At 39.5% G+C, this 22,969-nt stretch overlaps 1 protein-coding gene across 1 annotated transcript in view; it reads left to right on the top strand.

The window, feature by feature from the left end:
- Positions 1-22,969, top strand: part of adamts17 (ADAM metallopeptidase with thrombospondin type 1 motif, 17) — a 92,977-nt gene that overhangs the window by 18,177 nt on the left and 51,831 nt on the right. Inside the window, exons 4-7 of the mRNA XM_084574984.1 lie at positions 4,854-5,026; positions 5,778-5,861; positions 5,977-6,134; positions 14,267-14,310. Of these exons, the coding sequence (XP_084431110.1) occupies positions 4,854-5,026; positions 5,778-5,861; positions 5,977-6,134; positions 14,267-14,310 (459 nt within the window). The remainder of the gene's footprint in view (positions 1-4,853; positions 5,027-5,777; positions 5,862-5,976; positions 6,135-14,266; positions 14,311-22,969) is intronic.

Genomic DNA, 22,969 nt, shown 5'->3' with positions numbered 1-22,969 from the left:
TTCATAGAGTCATACATAATAAATGAGGCAAAAATGTAATGCAATTTAAGGCATGAATATTTATGCTGAATGACAATTTGCACAATACTGTATATACAGTATATATGTATCATAGCCATTTTCTATACATTCTGACTTAGATTTCAATTATAGATTTTTGAATACTGTTTTTCTTTTCTTAAATACTGCTTTTACTGTAAACAAAATCTCGTTGTACTGTACAACCTGTATTCTGCAATGACAATAAAAACTATTCTATTCTCTAAAAATATCCTAGTATGCAATGTAATGGCAGTATTTTTAGATTTTATCTTAAAATGAATGAAACAATGCTCATTGATTATGATGATGATCATTTGTTTCTCAAGGCTGATTTATTTTTGTTAAATACATTGCAGTGTTGTGGGTCGAAGTTCACCCGTGGCCCCAGATACACACAATTCAGCCTAACTTTACCAGGCGTAACGCTTTTTTAAAATTATCCATCCAAATAATAAAGATACTTCCTGAATATTTTTTTGTTACCTGTTGCATTTAAAGCCTCCAGTCTGTCAGAATGGACTGGCTCTAGAAGCAACTCAAGCGCAGAGGATCAAGTGTGAGATGTCTTTTATATAGTACATATGCAACGATACATGAATTATTCTGGCTGTTTGGCTTCCAATGCATTGGGGCCCCCCTTGGTTCTTGGTTGGGAGTTAGTTCCTTGGGCAAGTCTGTGATGCAGTGTTACTGGGAGCCCTCACTCTTGTGCTGCATTGTCAGCGTTCCATCGGAGCTTCCCAGAGAACAAAGCATCTATCAGTCACATTTGTACACTCCAGGAAGCAAGCTAAACAGACACCATATGGGACAGAGCTAAACAGGACAGAGCTCATTCCAAGCAACATCCTTGGCTTTGCAGAAGTGGCTGCTGAGTTCTTTGAGTAAGCAGTCCAGTGCTGATGCCGGAGCCCCGATCTTGCTAAATACATGGTGGAATGTTAAAACCACTTAATAGTCTTACCAAGCCGACTTAATGTCAACAGTAATAATCATGATGAGGATAAAGATTTCGATATATCCACTAGAAGACCTGAATTCAGTCGAAGCCAAGTATTTCAGGAGCTCATTGATGTAACCAGTGGAATATTGGTTGATTTAAATAATGGCAACAGACATACTGTCACATTTTGTATTATGTCTTCTTATTACAAATGTTTTGATATTTGTCCCAATGTAATACAAGTATCCAAATACTGAATGCCACAGTGAACACTCTCACCTTATCCAAGGGAACAAAGTCTAAAATCGAGGCATCTGACCGCATCTAAAGCATGGGCCCCAAATTCATGGTAGTGCTTTGGGAGAGTGATCGTTGCCGCATGCACTGTAACCAAGGGTAGCCACGTTGTGTGTTAGCAAACTGTTGCTACTAGGACTGCTGCAAAGCTAGCATGTAAACGGATGACAAAATTCCCCATAACCCTTAACTGTCCTGCTACTGCAGCTAACACTTCAACAACAGTATTTTGGTTCTGCATAATATAGCAAAACTGAAGTTACCTACCAACCAAGGTTAAATTGAGCAACCTCTGCATGCAGCTTTAGGCTTTTCAACTTCACCACCGTTGGAAAGCCTCACCAGCATGGCTCCTAACCCAAGCCTGATCCTAGCCCTTAATTTTCAGTTTGTATTCATCAGATCTTTTCTTCTTGGCTTGCTCTTTAACCGTCTCACCTTCTTGGAGTTCACCATGTTGGCATCAGTCAGATTTTCCTTCAGCTCCTTCTTTTGGATTTCCATTTCCCTACCCACTATACTGTGCTTGGGCATGGATGATGTTGTGTTGAGTTGATTGCTTCACGCCAGTGTGTACAAACACTAGCCTATTTTTCAGCACACCCACAGCTGGTGGACATCTGATAAAAATGAACTAACTGTACCTTTAAGGCAAAAAGCTGCTATTATAGAGAGGGGTGAGTTTTAATCAACTTTGACACAGTGTATCGTTTGCCCAGATCTGAGCTTTGCAGAAAAGCAAGTATGCTATCCTTTCTATCAAAAAAGAAAATAGCGATGTCAGATTAATAGGCCTACCGTGGCCTGAATTTTAGTATGCAAATATTTTCACACATTTTCACTGCTTACATATAGACATGATCTCCCCTTTTCTAAATCTGAACAGTACTTCTTTGACCAAAGGGTTCACTTTCCCAAACCTTATATCTCCTATGATGATTAATTCCTGTAAGAATCAATGATTTTAAAGGCACAGAAGTGTGCAAAGACTTATTTTTTAAATGTAGGTACTAAACATTATCATTTTCTTATAGCTCATGGTAAATGGTCTTGTATGTACAGTATATAGTGCTTTTCTACCTATTGGTACTCGCTTTACAGTCTCAGCGACACATCTACTCATTTGCTCACACAAGCACAATCACATTCACACAACTGCAATATGCAACTGCGGGTTCAGTGTCTTGCTTAAGGACACTTCGACACGTAGCATGTGCAGGGGATCAAGCTGCTAACCCTGCAGCTCAGGGACAACCCATTCCACCTACTGAGCCACCCAATCATATTTCAATACTGTTAGCGATAAACTGGCAACCTCTTCCTGGGTGTACCCCGCCTCTCGCCCAATGACAGCTGGGATAGGCTCCGGCCCCCCCGCGACCCTTCACAGGACAAGCGGTTACAGAAAATGAACGAATGAATGAATATAGGGACGAGGCTATAGGGTTGAAATTCATGTTTGACTAATCGTTGCTGAAATTGTTGTCTGAAACTTATAAATGCTATCCTCAGTACTGAGTATCAGACACTTTTAGGAGCTGTGGCAGGCACATTGTTTAAAGCATACTGAAATGTTGCTGTTTCTGATCAAGCTTTTCTCTACATGATTGGGGGTTGTTTGAGCTTTTGTGTCATTTCATCTACCCGCGCGGGGGGCCTGCACGGCACAGATATATTAGTAACAAAGCTGCCTATTGGAGTCAAGCTTAGTCCCCTTTTCTGTTAATCACTTAAGATATACAGTTGCCTAATTGTCATGGCTATTACAATCCTTTGGCAGTTTGATGCTTTTTTGTTAAAATGCACAACATCTGGTCTTTACTGGAGTCTGCAGGACCACGAAAACACTCAGAGACAGGCCCTTCAGAGCTACCAAAACACTTCTCAGTCCAGATAGAACATTGTGAAATGGTTAGACCCCCTTTGAGTTTTAGCTTCCAGTCCTTACAGAGTAGTAGCATTTTGGAATGAGCCGGATTGTGTTATTAGGCAAGAGGGGGCAAGATTGTTTAATGTAAAACTAGACTTGGAGCAACAGACCAAGCCAGGAGAGATGGAAACAGACATGTAGTGTAGACACAAGCTATTCCTAGTCCCCGGGCCTTTTCCTTGCAGAAGTTTGGAATCAAACAAAGCTTCATGTCTCTAGGTTTATGTAATATTTTAAAGTGTCAGAATGTATAACAAGATATTATACAGATTTTTTATTTTCCACATCCTAAGCTAAATATTTTAGCTTACAGTGTGCTGTGCTTCACATACATCACATGCAGTTCCTCTCTGACCAGAATAACATAGTTGGGGAAGTTGTAGTTAAGTACGCCTACGTGTACTTCAGGAGCAAACAAAGCGTTTGAAGCTTTACTCTTACAACAGAAGACTTAAGATGGCTCATGTTGACCGTCATGTTGCTACATGGTGACGCCCTCAGTGTTGGAAGCCTGAGTACATCGCCACAGTGGTCTTGGAATGAACAGGGGAAATGACTTGTATGTGATCCCATGAGGGATCAGGCCCCTAACATACAACCTGCCTCATAATTCACTAATGCTCTTCAAAGTGGTGACTCTGTTTTAGTGTCGGAAAACATTTTGAAAGATTGTTTTATAGCGGCAACTATATTCATAACAAGCTGAAATGAAACGTGTCCTAATGGACTTGGCACAGTAACAGCGAAGGTTGTTGGTTGCCATTCTGCTCAACTTCACCAGAATGTCATTTTATGTGCTCGAAATCAAAACATGCATGCACACTTGTCGGTGAAAAGGCTACCCAGTCACAGTAATGTGAGTGACTGTGTCACTTCTGCAGTCACACCTTAAAAGCATATGATTAGAATTAAGGGTCCCACAGTATGTGCCAGTAATTAGAACATCTTATTGGTCATCTAGGGTGAGCTAACATCTGATTTTCTCTTTCCTATTGAATGTATTGAGTGATATGCAAAGATCTGTCAAGCTCTGTAAGACATACAGTGGTTGATTCCAGTGAGTCTGGAAAAGAAATTAGAAATACTAAAAATAATCAAATGAAAGAATTTATTGCACTACTACAGTAAAATTAACTTAAAGTGGCACGGATTTTTAAATGACTGACCATATTTCCAAGACTGACTGCCGTAGCAAATTCAGCCCAGGAGCAGACTCTTTTTTTTCCAAGTTGTATTTTATTTTATTTTACCAACAGTCTAGAACAGACCTCTCAGTCAGTACAAAGGACAAGTGTGGTCAGACCATGTTTTAATAGATGTGGGCAAAGATGACGAATGCAACGTAAAGAAAATTACAGTGAACGATTATATTCTTGTAACTCAGAGAGGGATATAAAATGACTTTTGTGACTCAAAATGACTCATTTCAGTTTAGTCCTGATTATCATTCATGGCCATTTTATTTTTGTATATTAGCCATTTCCCCCAGTCCTTTTTGAAGCATCCTTCCTTCATTTTTAGCTTATCAACAGTTTCCGTTCAATATACCTATTTTTTTACACTTAACTGTCATATCTGGCATCGTGTTTCTAACCTCCGTCTTCCTGTCTCTCTGTCCGTCCGTCTGTCTGTCTGTGGTAGGGAAGAAGAAGGACAAGAGGCCAAAAGTGGGTGAGGAGGGTCGTGGGAAAAGAAATGCCATTCGCCTGCATGAAACATACACTGTAGAGACGGTGGTGGTGGCTGACTCGGACATGGTGCAGTACCATGGTGCCGAGGCGGCGCAGAGGTTCCTGCTGACTGTTATGAATATGGTAAGAATTACAAACACATTTTCTGATGATATAAAACAAGAGCAACAGGACTTGTTTGAGTTTTTTTTAAAACCTTGTCACCACATTTCCAAGTTGTTCCTTCAGTTTTAAATGACTGCTTGGGAGTTTAAGGTTTATTTGTAACATCTGTGGGAGGTGCTTATGACAAACTCACACAACTATGATCTGTTAACAGCCAAATACTCTCCATAAATTACAATGTGTTGTTCGGATTCTTCCAACTTGTTTTCCATGATTTTTGTTTTTCAAATGACCCATTAACAGCCAGAAACTTTCCAGACTCAAGATGTGAATGGGGTGGAAACGTCTTGGGCAGAGTTGTTAAGACTGTATTGCAAGTGGCTGATAAGTGACGTCTAGGGTGACCTAGCCTCTTGACTGGTGGTTTTATATATAACATGACCACATTTTCACAGACACACCGAAAAAATTGCTGCGAGAGAAGTATTCCAGTGTTGGTACTGCATGCTTTTACAATACAGAAGAAGACTGAAAAAATGAATATTTCAACTCTCACTAGAAGATTGTACGGAATCTGAACATTAATTTCTTCTGATGTGAACAGAACTGAAACCAGTTTTTGCTAAATAAAAGTTTAAATGAATATTGTCCCCATTAGGAGGACACTTTTGCTGGTTATGTAAAACTGCATCTTCTCTATCTGTCTTTCCTTTACACCTCCTTATATCTATAGTTGCAATCTGTAGTGCTGTTGTTCTACCTCTTGCAGGTCTACAACATGTTCCACCACCAGAGTCTGGGAATTAGGATCAACATCAGAGTCACCAAGCTGGTGTTGCTTCACAGCCGCCCAGTAAGCCTCGCTTTTCACTTTCTTCAATACCGTCAACCCAAAATGTCATCACCTCTTTTTTTTTTTTGTACCTTCGGTATGCTTAAATAATTGATATACTGTATCTGTTCTTCAGGAAAAGCTGAAGGTTGGCCATCACGGAGAGAGGGCTCTGGAGAGCTTCTGTAATTGGCAGTATCAGGAGTTTGGGGGGCCTCGGTACCTTGGTACCAACCATGTGCCTGGTGGAAGGGATGATATCCCACCACTGGATACTGCTGTGCTGGTCACCAGGTATGTACATTTGGCGGATAATTGAATGATAAATGTGTTAAATGTGTTCTTGTCTTTCTTGCTTGGAAAGCTGTTCTTTACAGACAGACACAGAATGGCAGTGAGTAATATATATAAGTAAGATAGAACATTATGTACAGATGATGATAGGGCAGTAATGTGCTCACCTGTCGCAGAGAAGAGCTGTTGTACAGTGATATGGTGAAAGGAAAGAATGATTTTCTTTATAACAGCAGAGCAGATAGTCTGTTGCTGTCTCTTTAGTGTGTCATATAGGAGGATGTCCTTGATGCAAAACAGGTTGTTAGCAACCTTTAGCTCCTCACTGTCTCCAGGCTTTAAGTAGTGATTGATTAATAAAAGGTCTGGGCTCAGATGGATGGATTTTATTCTTCCACCCTCTAGTATGCAGTGTCGTGTTGGTCCTCCAGTCTTGTATGTTTTTCAAGTGGACATCCAAGTATTTGTTGTTCTCAACAATTCCAACACGCTCACCCAGGATGTTTACAGGCTTGGCTGCACTTCTCGTACGCCTAAAACAAATCACCATCTCCTTGGTCTTGTATTTAGAAGCAAACATTGCATCATACTCACCAGACAACATTCATAGGTGGCATGATTCAGAGTTATACTGGACGCAATGAGTAGAAATTGTGACTCCCATGATATTAATAACCACATCCAACAGGGAGCTCCCCTATGATCTATGGCTTATTGGTAATCTAGGAGAAAGTAACCAGGCTGATGCCCATTCTGAGAAGCTTCTCACTCAATACAATAAAAAATTTCATCTGATGAGTGAATTGAAGAGGGTCTAGAATGTTTTAATCTGTGGTCCAAGGTGGGCCAATTTAGTCTTTCCACTACCTTCATGACATCTGACATTAGGTTAACTGGTCTAAGTCAGTAATGCCAGGTGGGGTGGCTTTGGCACCAAACAAGATGTTTTCCATGGCACCAATATCCGTCCCTGCAATAGAACAAAGTTAAAAATGTGTCCCATGTTACTGGACAGCAATGGTAACACAGGACTTAAAGAACCTGGGACTAATAGAACACAACCTGCAGCCTTGCCATGGTGCAGTCTTGCCAGTTTTCTCCTAATCTGGTTAATCACCACAGTCTTGCAGGGGAGAGTACTCATCCTCAAGACAGCCTGCATTAAGGATTCGTGATCAAGGGTGGTGGCTTGCCTTTTAATATCAGTAAAATATTGAGGTACCAACAAGACCAGTCTGTGGTCTGATATAGTGGGGGAGGTCAGTGGCTCCGGATGCATCTTTAGTATTTAAATATAAAAGGCCCAATGTTTTATTTTCCTAAGTATGGCACTCAGCAAACGGGTGGAGGATCGAGAGGAGCGGTGTCCATATTAACATGGTTGGTGGGGGTAGAGTTTACATGGATGGGACTATTAAAGCTTTGTCACCATGGGATATTTTCACTTGGCATAGCAGAAAAAGAACAGGTACTAATTCAATAGTATTTCACATATTGTAGTCATTCTTTATTCCTCTGTGCTGCTAACAGCCGTGGCCTGTCTGTCTGTCCATCGCATTCTGCTGAATGCAGTATGTCAGGAGTGCCTTTAGAGAATTTCTTCAAATTTGGCATAAACATTCTTTTGACGCAATTATGAACTGATTAGAATTTGTTGAGCAAAGATCAATGTAACCTCTTAAAACACATTTGTATCCATAACTCAAGTAGTCATATGCTAATGATCATATTATGTTACACAAATATTTCATTTCCACCCTCTTTACTTCATCTCCCTGGATGACAACCAGGACAGGGGCTTTCTGTTCCTCCTCTAGCCCACGACAAACTCATTGGTTTCACTGTTATTGAGTCTCATCTGATTGTAATTGCAGAAGAAGCTCTCCATCAGTGGTCAATGGTCAAGGACACTATTGACTGGAATCATACACGTCAATGTAGTGATATTGTTCACAGAAAAAAAAGAATACTTAACACATTTTATTGAATTTACTCACATCATACAGGATATTATATTCACTAATCACGCATAACATTATGACCTATTATTGTTGTCCTATTATTTTGTAGGCCTCCCTTCTGAGGGTGTCCTGTGGTGTCTGGCAACACAATGTTGTTAGTGGGGGCCTTTGGGTCCTATGGGTTGAGGGGAGGGGCCTCTTTGGATCATCCCACAGATACTTGATCAGTTTGGGATCTAGTGAATTTGGAGGCCAGGTCAACACCTTGTGCTGTTCTTTGTGTTTTTTGAGTTGTTCCTAAATCGTTTTTGTGTGTGTGTCTGTGTCAGACTGCATCCTGCTGGGGATGGCTGCTGCGATCAAGGAGTGTCATTGCTATGGGGTGGGGGTGTCTGGTTTGGTCTAGGTGGGTGGTACAGGTCTAAGTAACATTCACATGAATGCCAGGTCCAAAAGTTTCCAGCAGAACACTGAATGGTCACAAGATGGTCAATGTTTCCTGTCAGTGGTTATAATGTTATGCCTGATCGGTGTCTTAACTGAAACTGGTGGAAACAGGCTCTAGTTGTTACTGTGTTGAGAGCTGAACTTTTTGTCTTGCCTTATTATCAATTTTTTAGTTGCTTGGAGGTGAAATGCTACCAACTGCCTCCCAGATTCACTCTTCAGTGTGTGATCAATAGTTTTGTCAAAAATAGGTTTGTTTATTCCTTTTCATTATTGCCTCTTATTTCTTCTCCAGGCTTTCCATATTTTTGTTCCATTTTTCTTCTGGTTTGATGGTAGGTCAAAGAAGGCTTCCTTTCTCTGCCATAGTTTTCAGAGCTTTGGAAATGTGACAGGAGTTACTTCAAAGGAAGCGGCCCCTGAACTGGGAGCCAGCTACTAACCTGTAATCTCTGCCCTGCTCCTGACTTGGTGGAGTCTCATGCCTAATCACTTCTTCCTCGGTCTGTCAGCAGTACTGATTTGTTCTCTGTCTTCATGCTTCAGTCCCAGCAAGGCAGCGTCTGGTGCAACATGACACATTTCTAATTTAGGATTAGCTATTATTACCTGCTGTATCTCCCCTGAGGGGGGTGGGGGTGAAAGGAATCCTTTTGTTTAAATGAGTACTCATGTCTGCTGTCAGATTCTATCCTGTCTCCTCTTGCTACAGGGAAAGATTACAGGGCATGTATACAGTGGCCTTTTGTTCTTGGGGTGGTTTGTTATAAACCTGATCTCCCCCCACCACCGCCACTGTCATAAGGCTTCCCCTGTGAGGACGGGAGCAGGCAGAATCAGTCTGCTCTGTGAGATCGAGGCAGCATGCAGGCAGTTTAGCTTGTATCACAGAGCTCTCAGGTTTCATATTGCACATGGCCACTCAGCAGCTCATATGGATGACACACCTTAGCAGCCTCTTAGAAGGAGATAACAGGATATTAGATCCTGGCCTCTGCATGATTTCATGTCACTCACATTTAATAGAGTGTGTAGATACCAGGCTACACAATATTAGAGCCGTGTTACATGAATGGGCCTTTAGAAGAAAATACCTTCTTTGTTGAAAGGTTGACATTTAAGACAGTATAATTGTTTCATCCATGAAATGTTTTAATTGCAGCAACGCTTGCCCAGCACAGCTTCCTTATTTGGACATAATTCCATTGTCTTGGTAACTAAATATCATTTAAGTAATTTGTACACAAATGGTTTTATATGTCAAATGTGAGAGGTTACATTTTTCACCCAATAATACATAGAAAATGTTTTTTTTTTAATCTATTACTGGACAAAACTGAATTTTGTTGATTGCATTTTGGGCAGTGTGATATATTTTGGGCATTTCCTCACAGTTTTTTAGACAGATTCATAATGAAAACAACAGTTGCAACCATAAACGTAAACTTTACAATGCTCTGTAGTGCTTTAGAAGGAAGCATTTAAAGGACTCCAGTTCAAGGGTTTCTAGTTTAAAATTTCTAACTTAAAACTTTAACATTGGTCTATTCCACCTTTCAGATTAGCAACGCTTTCACTTAACCTCACGACAGTTTAGTGTGTAGGTCTCCTGTCTGCATAAGCACAATGGTCATTTATTTGTAAAAGTCACAATGGCAACGTTTCTGTAGTACGTTGGATGTCTGTCCATCGATCTGATGGAAGGTTGCCGCTTGACCAGCACCAATGAACAGACAGACACAGTTAGAGGCTTGCTGGTGTCAGTGGTGTATTTACAGCTCATTCCCTCTTCTCTCTGTTTAAATAACATTACTTTATTTTATATAATACAATGGCTGCGTGGTAAGTAATCATAATCTGTTATACATAGGTAACAATGTGAAAAGTCACAGAATATTAAGCGTGATGTACTATTAAGAAAACACCTCTCTGTATTCATGTGGATATTTCAATCAGCTGCTGTCATTAAGGTGGAAACATAAATGTGACGGCTTTCAATGACTGCTGAACATGCTGTACACTTGTTGTATATGATGGCAGTTTTGTTATTTTTCTCCTGAAATGACATTCAGATATTTTCTTATTGTTCAGGCCCTTTAATTATCCTGTTTCTCAAAGTAAGTTCTTCCTGGCCAAACAGAGCAAGAAAAGCAGGCTGCCCATTCACAGAGATCCACTTAACTCAGCAGTAATGATTTGGGTCTGTCACAGCCAACTAGTTTTGCAATACCAATTTATACTTACATCACACTATATGCTGAAGTTGTCTTCAGCTGTTAGTCACTACGACGCCTCTACCTGAGCTAGACCGGGTGTAATACCAGTGATGACACTAGCTCAACTATGTGCCATTGACCCTGTAAGTGCCCAGGTCACTAGTGGAAATGCATCTCACAAATGTGGTGCAGAATGAAGCAATAGTTACATTCAGTGTTTCCCCTACCATTATATTAGGGGGCGCCTTTTTTGTCTCTACATGATTGTACGTTTACACGTGTTGAATGTACTGAGAAAAAAAATGTTCCGATGTTTACCTCAGTGAAACACTGACATTTATACGTCAAGGAGGCTTGTAATGTACACACTTTGGCGTGTTTGTGGTGAGGTAATTGTAGCATTGGATGATGCTTTTTAATGAGGGAAATAAGGGAAGAGTGAACATTTAGTAGACAGGGGGTGTAATTAAAGAACATTATCTGTCATTTTTATACATACAGTAACAGTGGATATTTGAATACCATGTGTACATATAGACCATATGAAGTGATGGTTTGAAAAAGTGTACAGCAAAGCCTAAGATTGTTATATATTACCCAGAAACAACATTTTGGTGCTATTTTGCATAAAAACATCATGTTTGTTTAATTTTTTTTGTAACTTATCACCTGTCTTTTCAGCTTGTGTCCATCAACCAGCTGACAAGTGATTAAACTGAAAAAAAAAAAAAAACATTCTGTAATAGCTATGAGCGTAAGACTTAACCGTAAAAGAACATGTAATTTAGAAAAGCTGGTAGCCTAATTATGACCTTTTTACACCAGCGACTCTTGTTTAGTCACAAGGTTAACTATCAGACTGATGCAAAATAACCACAGAAATCTCCCTCTCTGTGTCCTTGCCAAAACATTAGCAATTCAATGACTAACTATTTTATCCAGTTCCAAATACGATTCAGCACAAAACATGTGCTGCATACATAGAGTCTGTGTTTTCCTGAGACTCTCTTCTTCTGGTATCCCTATCAAAAATAACAAGGAAGATACACAACACTTGGTATTCAGCAAATTTGCATGCCTTAAACAAATAATACATTTCTATTTAGGGAGCTCACTACAAAACATTTTTTTTTTCCTGCAGGATTTGATCTGTGTCACTGAGTTCATGAAAATTGAGCCCCTCAATTAGTAACCGTGGCTTTGGAATTTAGTTTAATTGCTGCTATTTTCTTTACTTTTATTTTTATAATGTGTGGTTCCTGGTCCAGGGTAATTTTACGTAGAGGAGCATAATTTATTCCTTTTAATACTGACTGGTATATTTATTTATAGTGCTAGTGCAGGGTTGTTAGGTGTTCATTGTGCAGTGCTTGTGAGGCTTCCTGTATCAGATCTTTGCAAAAATAAGAAACAAACTGGTGGAAATACAAGATAGTTTCCTTTCTTACAGTATATTCTTGAAAGCAACATCAGTAAAAACTGGTGGGACTTGATTGAAAAAATGAATCTAATTAATTAGAGGCGCTGTGATTAATTAATCTCGATTAATCACATTTTAATCGCATGACAATATTTGCCCCAAAAAGCAACATTTTTGAATTTAAATGGATTTTAGTGGACGACTGAATCAAATAATAGACACAGACATGAATATTGTAAACTCAAGCTCTTTTAATGTCTGGAAAATTGCATTTAATTGCATTTCAATTCAAAACAGTAGAAAAAGAAAGAAAATATCCCTGGCCCAAACTGAACAGACCTAAAGGTAAAGTGCCATTTTAAGTACTTTAAGTAAGTCAAAACAGTATTTGAAAAATACAGGTTTCTGTGCTCACTGCAACATGCTTTGCATTTAGATGGCACCGTGGGGTTGAAGTGCTTCAGTGGTACGTAATTTGCACAAAACCCCGCTTTCATCAAGGCTTCCATCAGGTAGTTTTTTTTTAAAATAAAATATTCCTTCCATTGGTCCTAGCAACGTGCTTTCATCCAATTCCTCCATTTTGGTAGCCGTCAGTCGAGCTCTGACGTGTGTATCAATGTAATCGGTGTACCAGGAAATCGTACACTGACAAAAGTTCTGCGCTGATTGGAATGCAAACTGTGATTCAATGCGTTAATTAATTAATCGTAATTAACACGTTAAAGTCCCAACCCTAGTAAAAACAATACATATATTTTTGAGGAACATTTCATCAGACAGACACAATGACAACAAAGTCTTCTTGAAGTCTGGTTACCAGATGCTGACATGCAGCTGTTCACACCTAACTGAGTACTCCCACGTGTCAATGGGAACCCGTCTTCCTCCACTGTTGTCACAGTAGTGCTAAAAAAACTCAGCACCCAGAGTCATAAAAACTTGCTGCTTTAAATGTTTAGGACTCTAAAGTTTTCCCTCCACACCTGCCTTTCCAAGATCACTGACCCCATTTAAAACCCTACATTAACATCTGACCTGGGCAGTCTGAATGGAAGTGGCCAGCCTCAAGTACCTGTGGTCACGCGTTGCACTGAAATGAGTCTGCCCCAACAAGAAACTGAGAAATTATCTGTTTTGTCTGCAATTAAACACAGTCATCAATTGGGATGCAGCATTATATTTGAGCAGCTTCTGTCTCTAATAATTTGCTACAGAAACACAAATAGCTTTTTGTTGTGTGTACATCACGATGTCATGATGGGGAGATAATACATATTTTGTAACAAGCTGTGAAGTCTCCCTCACATACTGATATCACACAGTTATTATTTATTTCTCAATTGCTGCCTTGACATTTGTTAATTTAGATTATAACTCAAACTCTGGTAGCATCAATACACGGAGTGATTTATCTGCTGTGCTGTTGGAAACTATTGGAAAGATGCTTCTAATTCATATTTGGTTTCATAACAAGTAGCAATATCTGTTTAACAATTTAAGTGAGACGTTGCATTTATGAAAAATATGATGGACAGCATTGATGGAGCTGGTTTGGACCTCAGAATGCTTGGTTAGTTCACTGTGAGGGAAAGTCCATGACAGTCAGCACCGGTTGGCCTTTTTTGATCTTCAGTTAGTTCTTTGGCAATTTGAAATGTGTTTGAAGCTAGTATCTTGATGCAAAATGAACCCGCCTCAGAGGTGGAAGGTACATACACTACTCAGAGAATTTAAAGGAGCACATTGAAAACGCGTCAGATCTCAATGGGGAAAAAAAACATGCTGGATATCTATACTGATATGATCTGAGTTATGTGTTAGGAACGAAAGGATGCCACATCATTTGATGGAAATGAAAATGATCAACCTACAGAGGGCTGAATTCAAAGACACTCAAAGTGAAACAAATATGTGGCAGGCTAGTTCATTTTGCTGAAATTTCAAAGTGGCACTCAGTAATATGTGCTTATACATAAGCACATATTACTGAGTGCCACTCTGTCAAGATGACAGATGGGTATGCTACTTAAAGTGTTACCTAATTTCAATAAATCAGTGCAGTGAACTCTCTCATTTCTCTTGCAGGACAGATTTCTGCGTTCATAAAGACGAACCCTGTGATACCGTCGGTGAGTATATGTGCCTCACTTTCCTCTCTCTAACTATCACAGCTACTGTAAATACCACAGTCCAGTGCATGTCCTAAACGGATAAAAACTCAAACCTGATTCTACTTACAAACCTGTAGTCTTAACACTCAGCCTTTTCAAAAAATGTGGGTTGGTCTAAACGTCACCTAAATATTGTCACTCTTAAGGTTTATCGTATTATAATCGTATCACAAATAAAAAACACACTGAAATATGGAAGACATTTTTGGACATGTAGTCATGTGCATGGAATGGCATTCACAGAATGCGGCATTGACATGATCCTACTTTGCTGGCTGACCTCATTGGGGGATGTCTTGGTTTCTCTGCAACCTTACAACCTTTTCATAGTTGCGGATTAAAACTAGAATAGCACTGAGTTTAAAAGGGTGCGCATTGATGATGGTGTGTAGCTTTTGTTTCTTGAGACAAAGAATACAGTCAGGGAGGTACTTTGACAACTGACCCATGAGTTTTAAAGATGAAGACAAGACAACACAGCACAGTGGGTTAAAATCCTGTCATTTATGGTTTGTCTTCAACCTCAGTGGCCATCAGTTACCTTGTTCACACTACAAATATTACAAATCCTCCTAGAAGGTTCACTAGGATATTTAATTAAACAACGCTATAGGCTTTTGGATGTTTGGGAACATATGAAGCCTCCTTCTTATTGGTTCAGAGCAAAGCTTTCTTTATACTCACGGAGTAGAGTGCATATAGTGGGTGTAGAAGATTAACTTTCATTATGATGTGCCATGCAATGATGTACACATATTTGCTTTTTAAAAACTGACTTAAAGTGTACTGAAAGTTTTAAGATTTCGTATACCAGATAATCTGGGCCAAACATCTGTACTGACCAAGGTCCCAGACCTCATCTGATTGTTTGGAGGACCATATACTCCTGTAGTGTCCCCCTTGGTTTTTATTGCAGGCCACAACTTAACACTTTTCTCTGTACAATGGCAGAATTAAATGGAAGCAGAATCATCTGATGGGGATTATAAGACAGTGAATGTTGAGGTTTGTGGTGCAGTTGAACGTAATGGCCTTTTTTCTGATTTTGTCTTGAAAGACACCACGTTGTATTCCAGTCAGGACTGAGTGAAGTGTAATACAAGGGACACACTTGGACAATCTGGACAAGTTGATCTGGCTATAGAACACCAGCAGTATTAATGGAAAAGGTCCACACAAAGTTTTTTTTTTTTCTTTTGAGGGACGTGTAGATATTTACCATGTGTATCTTGACAGTTACATAGTTGTGTCTATGTACTGTGTTGGTTGTTTACAGAAATGTAACCATCAAGGGGATGCTCTTTTCTCATTTCTTAACCCTAAAGACTGGGTCTGCCTATGTGCTGCTTTGCTTGATTTCTCTTCTGTACAGTGTTGAGCCAAGTCAGATAACCATGGATTCTCTTTTGGAGCCCTCTGCTTTGCATCTGTGTGGTGCATCTGGAAAACAGTGACCCAGCTGAACCCTGAGCTTTGAGTTGCTAACCACCCACCAACCAGACAACAATTATGTTTCCTCTAAGTAGAATATGCAGTATGTGGCAAAATAATTAGTTGTACACTCAGATAACACATACAGTGTTTGAATTATTTAATTCATTTAGGTCAACACGTCTCACAGTGTTTGGTTGTGAGGTCTCTGCCTTTAATGTGGTGTAGTGCATGTCTAATCTTATTGTGAACAGCAGATCCTAAATCATTGAGGTCTTGGATCCTCTAAGTGACATACTATTCATGATTCAGGGCAGGGCCTTTGATCAAAATGATGCACAATCCCAGGCTCTCCACAAATGTCTGACATCTGTGAGCTGCTGGTTTGTGAATGTTTCTGACACCTACACATACCTACGTTTATGCGATCATTAAATAGAAGTTGCTTTTGAGGATACCCACTATACATCCAGGATGTTCCAGTTAGGAACATCTAAAAATCTCAATCTGAAAACTGAATTTAAAGTCTGCATATCCTCGACCTCTGCAAGAAGTGTTTTTTTCCCGTTAAATCAATGCTGAGTGCCAACAAAACTATAGCGGTACTCCAACCAGATGGTCGCAACAAGTCCTCCAAATGAAATTGCAAACCAAGTTGTTTGCTGGTCCTGCAGAATGACGTACAGAAACATCTGCTGAAAATTCCTGGCACCAGGACAAACTCATTTATCCAAGCCTTGTAAAACCATTTTATGACAGACAAAACATTGACACAAGTTGATGAGATCGTGGTTTGGGTTAAACCAGGTCCTAATAAGTAAGACATACAAGATTAGATATACACTACATGTTGGTTTTGTAGGAATGCAACACATTTTAGCAATATTGCTACATACCCAATTGCCCGATTGACTCAACACCTCCCTACGAAAAACCCAGTACGAAAAACCTAAAAAACATTTGTACCATTTTTTTACCCATGAGTTAATATGGATAGTATTTTACACTATACAAATGTATTGTATATGTGAATAACACCACATAAATACAATTGAACAGATTTTTTTAATTAGAGAGTCTATTATGACAGCCGGTCTTTTTTTTTCACATTTGAATTTACATTACTGTGTTTATTTTACTCTGGTGTGTGTGCAGCTAAACACTGCCAGTGCATCATTAACGGACTATATGAGAAGATTTCACAAATCTCTGGTAGATCTACTAGGGTCCTAGTGTTGTATGGTGTATTGGTCAGACACACAACAGAGGGTGGTGGAGAATTGGATGAAACTTACTGCTCTTATTGGCTCCACATCTTAGTCTTACCCTAAATAGCACTACTTCCTGCACATTATCACATATTATCAGCACGCACATAGCTATGAGGTAATGGAAGTACTTTACATGTAGACAGAGGCAGTGCAGTGTTGCGGGGCATTGTGGTAGCTCCTGGCCATGCCTGCCCCTGCACAGCTCTACCCTACCATAATACTCTCAATCTGCTAATCTTCCTGCACAATGAGAACACTCCTGCTCTTTGTTCAAGCAAGCCCAAAGTGTGTAACACACGTTGAGCCACGCTATAATCACAGCACTCATAAAAGGTCCTGCTTCAAATACCCTTGCCACCCGTGTTTCCTCTCTCCACGTCATAAGGCCTACAAATACATAACAAATGAGGCCATGGAACATTGGCCTCCAGGTGGACTTGTCCATAGGTTGCTCATGGGGTGTCTTCCAACCAATCTAGTCTGTGTTACCATGCCCCGTCAAGTTTTTTACACCTAGTTCATTATATTAATCATATTCCCTTTTTAGAAGCCCTACAGGTCGGTGTTTTTTTATTTCTCCTGTTGCTTGAAAAGGTAGCTAAAAGACTTTGCTAAGTAAAATGACTTTACTCTGGGTTAGTGGTGTGTCCATCACTGTCAACCACACGCTTAAAGAGACAGGATATGCCTTTGTATATTTAAGTTCTAAATAATATAACATAAAATGTGCACAAGATAGCGTACTGTAAGAGAAAAGTAAATCCTGACTGACCTTTCTTCACTTAAATGTTCTTATAAGTAAACAGACTCGCATTCCTTCATGTTCTATTATACATATATGATATCTGACTGTATGTGTTTAGAGGAAATTGCAGCTTTTTGTGAAATTTGACATGGATCCATGTCCACAGTACGGTCAAGGTAATTATGAGGTTCCTGAATCTGTCCTTTTAGATGCAAAATGCTAATTGGGTGTATTTTGTTCTCTGCCACAGACTGCTCGTTCTCTGATGCATGCTTTATACATGCTGTTATTCATGAATGACCCAAAAATGTGTAGTGTCATTTGTAGAGCAAAGAGTAGTGTCATTTGCAGAGCTGTTGGCATCTCAACCCTGCAATATCTAAGAAAAATGCCACTCTGAACCAAACACAGCTACAGTGTCATTATATAGTTAGGACAACTAGCCAAACAACTTCCTTATCAGCATGCATGTTGGTAGATGTTTTAAATGTGACAACACCTTGTCCAAAAGGCCAAACTGAAAATTGTACTGACTTTTCATATAGGATTTGCAAAACTTAGTTACAACATTATAACAGCAAACATGAAAATTAAGTTAATTGTTAATGAAAAGTGACCAAAAATTGCTGCAGCTCCAGTTCAGTCAAATATACTGATAAGCCACCAGGGTCTGAGACCAAAGGATTATTTCCCACTCTGCTGTCAGCCAAATGTGTCACCCTTTGGTCAAGTTTGTTTATGTCCAATTATTCCACAAAACTAATCTTGGTAGCTAAAAATACTGTTTTAAAAACAAATGAGGGGAAATATTCTTCACCTAGCTCTCCTCAAAATATATTGTTTTATTTGGGCCAGCATACAGATGGGTGACAATTAAAAGAAAATCCCATTATAAAATATCTTGGTCCAGAACGCCTAATGGCATAAGCCTGGCATAGTCACACTGAATTCTCATCAGAATATGAATCTGGTAACACAACATTTAGATTTCATTATGGGGCATGTTTCAACCGATAAAGAGAAAAAATATCTCAACACGCAAATGGATAGTACTACAACCAATCAGAGCTATTTTGTTGAGAACAGATTCAGTTGTGCTCAGGTGATTTGTATGACTACATTGGTGTTATTCTTTTGTCCATCACCACATAAATCCCACCCAAATTATTTAATTACCCTAGCAGATCTTAGTTGGAGCCTAATCAGTTCCTAAAGGAGTGACTTCCGACCAGCTTTCCCCAGCAAAACTGTTGTGTGGCTAAGGGAAGTCGGACTGGCTACCAGGCTAGGTGAATGCAGCAACCATCCAGTTGCCCAATGTACCCTGTTTTTTAAGATTCTGTCATCTGGCTTATTAAATGAAATGTACATTTTTAACTGACAGATGAACATTTAAAGTCCAGCATAGAAGTGACCCTCTTCACTGCAACTATTTCTGACTTCATGACGGAAGACTGAATGCTGAAAGCTTTCACGTTTTAAGATGTAGTTGATTCCACCTCTCTAACAGATTCAACAATAACATTTGAAGCTGTAAGGAGCAGTTTGTACCAGAGCTGCTGAATTTGTTTATATCAGTGCATGTGGCTTTGTGTATCTCTGTCTTTTTGCGTTTTTATTCGTGCCTAGTTGTTAGTGTCAGTCTCTGGGCTAAGTTATAAATAGTTTAGTCTATGCCACTGCACGTGCATTCATCTGTGTACAGTGTATGTGTGTAAAGTTTTGTTTCGCTGGGGGAGGTTAGTGTGACATAAAGGCCCTTGGGGTCAGTTTAGGGTGAACAAGTATTTGTATGTTTTATGTGCAAGTGTGTGTGCGTGTTTGTGTGTATGTGTGTGTGTGTGTGTGTGTGTGTGAGAGGGTGAACAAAGCGTCTCTTCCAGGCTGACTCAGGTCTGGGTTGTCAGCATTGGGAGCTTTGACTGCCCAGGATTCAGTGGCTCAATGAAAGGCCCTTCATGTTGTAACGGCTAATTAGCGCAAAATAAATGACTGGCCGAAGCTGCTTGTGGGCAACCCAGTGCTGTGAGTCCAGAGGCCTGGTGAGGCTTAGTGGCTTTTTGAGGCTGTCTGGCTCGATATGCCGCCAGCTATGTGAGCCAACACATAGCTGTTTGATCAGCCAGCTAGACCCTAACACCAAGTCAAAACCTAACACAGCGCTGTGGATCACAGGTCTTTGTCCCGGGGCTTTAGCCTCAGAAGTGCTGGCTTCAACGGATCTTTGATAATGCAGAAAATCTCGGCCACACCTCTGACCTCACTGTGGAGCCTCGACAATCAGCTTTGTTTTATTCACACGGGCTTTATTGGGTCAGTGCGGTAAGGGTTTGCTCAGGCCTAGCATCCAGTCTCATTTAAAGGGAATCTGACCAGCAAATGAGGACCTAGCTCCATGGACCAAACATGATGGGTCATTCATTCCAATGAAAGCTGCTCACTCAGCAGACTCAACCAGAGGTTCTGTTTGTGTCCTATTTCTGTGCCTGTAACACGTGTGCATTAGTGTCTGATTGCTTGTAGTCAAAAATAACATTAAAATAAGATTATTTTTTAAAATGAACCCTTTAAAATGTAACCATTTTATTACAAAATTAAAAACATCATATGTAGTTCCTGATTACCGGGTAAATTCTTTTTCTTTTTTGCTTATAACCGTGTGTTATTACTTTTACTGGCTGAATTAATCAAAATTTGCAAGCAAAAATGTCCCTGTATTAGGGCTGTTAATAATGCGTAATTCCGTTTAAACTGCACTTTTTTAAGGCACTTAACACATTCTGTTATTATTGCCTCGGCCTGACCATACTTTGGGAAACTAGTAAGTGATCAAAGCAGCAATGACGCTATGGAAAGCAAGCAGAACCTGAAGTGCAGCTGTAGTAAATAATTTTATCTTGCGGAAGGCAGAATAGAGTCTAAACTGACAAAAATTCCAAAAGAAGCAGAAGAAGAAGAATATAAGCAGAAAAAAATAGCAGCGGTGGATGAAGAAATGGGCCTTTTGAAGTTTAGCTCAAAGACCTGTCAGATCAGAAAGTTTCTCGGTCGATGTGAACTGAATAACAGCAGATTAAGCGGCTGGGTTAACTGCAATGGAGACGCCTGGGCGTTGTTTTGGTTTGTTGAAACACGACTAACATACATATGCATAAAGCAAGTATAATTTGTTGATATTTTAATAAGAGTAATACAATCCTGAAAAATATCCCTTCAAAGTACGTTTGAAACAGATTTAAAAAGGGTGGGATTAACCTAGGAAATCATGCGATTAATCGCAAATAAATATTTTAATCTACTGAAAGCCCTTGTGTACACTGTATATGTATAGGCCTGTTTGCAAGGGTGTTAACATATACTAGAAAAAAGAAACTAAACTCAGATGTTAAGATGTGCACACAGAGTTGGCAAGAGGCCAAAATACATTGAAAGCAGTACAGCCAACTTTGAAGTAGTAAGACAAACATATGGTTTATTGTCAAGGGACTCTGGTTTACGAAAAGCATCTTGTACATTTTAAGATGAGTCAGTCACGAAGCAAAGTCAGCACATGTTCCTTGACACAGTCTCTGTCTCACAAATCTGTTACTACCACTTTCTTCTGCCAAACAATTAAGCAGTCCTGTAAATACACAGCCAGGAAAAATATGCTTTCTTATAATTACATCTGATCATAGACATTATACACACATAAATGAGATGGCTGGCTAGTCATGCATGGTTGTAAACAGCAACTCACTGAAGGGGAAAGAAAACAAATGTCCAGCCCAACATCTGTTTTCCTCAGCCAGAAATGCCTAAAGCCTGAGTCGGGGCCAGTCCAAAATTTACTAAACGGTCCATTCTATACATCATTTTCAGAAGCCAAGAGCCATTACGTCATGTCATTTCATTACCAAAAGCCAAACGACTGATCAAAACATAATAAAATATGGGGTACCTGAAAAAGTATATATGAAAATGCAAACAATATGCATCAGTTTTCACTCTACAAGCCAGATGGAAACAAAAAAACTGAAACCTAAAGACCAAAACTCCATTTTTTAAGTCAAATTCATAAAGGCGCATGTACCAGTCATCCTGGAACTAGGCGTAGAGGCATGCACATTTCCCCAATTCAACATGAAGTGATGTAGAAATGTCCTTCATTATCTTCTATCTTACTTGCTCCAGACATGCTAAGACATAAACAAAAATAATTATAGAGTTAACCATTTATAAATAATTACGATTATATCTAAAACTTAATTGTGTTAGGTGCTGTGTAGCAGGCAAAAATAAAATAAATACAGAAATTGGCAAACACCTTATTATCATATTGTACCTCTCACCTCATATAAAACATCACATTAAATCTCCTACTTATCCTATATATAGAAAGCTGTATGAATTCACTTCTTTAAGAAATGCCAGTGCGTGTTTTAAAAGACGTGTCTACATATTTATGCATCTGTGCCATTTATCCATCAGTTATACTTGTGTGTGTTGACTGAAATATGATAAGTAAAGTGTTTTAACTGATAGAATTATCCAGTAAATCCAGTAAATCTGTCACCAGTGATGATGTAATGCCAGTTTTGATTCGATTGAAAGCAAACGGAGTATCCAAAAACAAGCGGAAACAAGGGCAACTGACCCGCACTGACCTGTGCGATTTCTTGAAGACGTTTCTTAACTCATCCTTTGTTCAGTTCTAAAGGACTGGTGGGTGGTTGGGATTTTAATAGGAACATCTGTGGGTGTTGCCCACCTGGCGCTCACATCACTAGGGTCAGTAACAACCGTATACTCACCTGCACTTGGAGGAGTCTGTTTTGATCTATATACCATGACCTGGATGACTGTAAACCTTCACAGACACAGCAAAGAGTCATATCACTGTACATTTTTTATGTTAGGGCTTGTAGGACATCATTCATCTCGGTAAATAAGTCGTTTGAGCACAATTGCCCAAGATTCAATCATCAAGAGATTGGAGGAACTCACTGGTTCATAGTCACTGTTATTCAGTTCACATTAGCAACCATTGTCTACTTACTGGCTAGAACAGGTTATGATATATTAGAACTTCTCATTTCAAACTGAAGGTTTATCCCTTTATTCAATAATAAAAAGTAAGTCCATAATGCGAAGTAGATCCCTGACTCTGTTGTTCACAATTATTGGACTA

This window comes from Chelon labrosus (assembly GCF_963514085.1).
Source record: "Chelon labrosus genome assembly, chromosome: 3".
Lineage (NCBI taxonomy): Eukaryota > Metazoa > Chordata > Actinopteri > Mugiliformes > Mugilidae > Chelon > Chelon labrosus.
The sequence above is the reverse complement of the archived record's forward strand: the minus strand, read 5'-3'. Positions and strand labels throughout refer to the sequence as shown.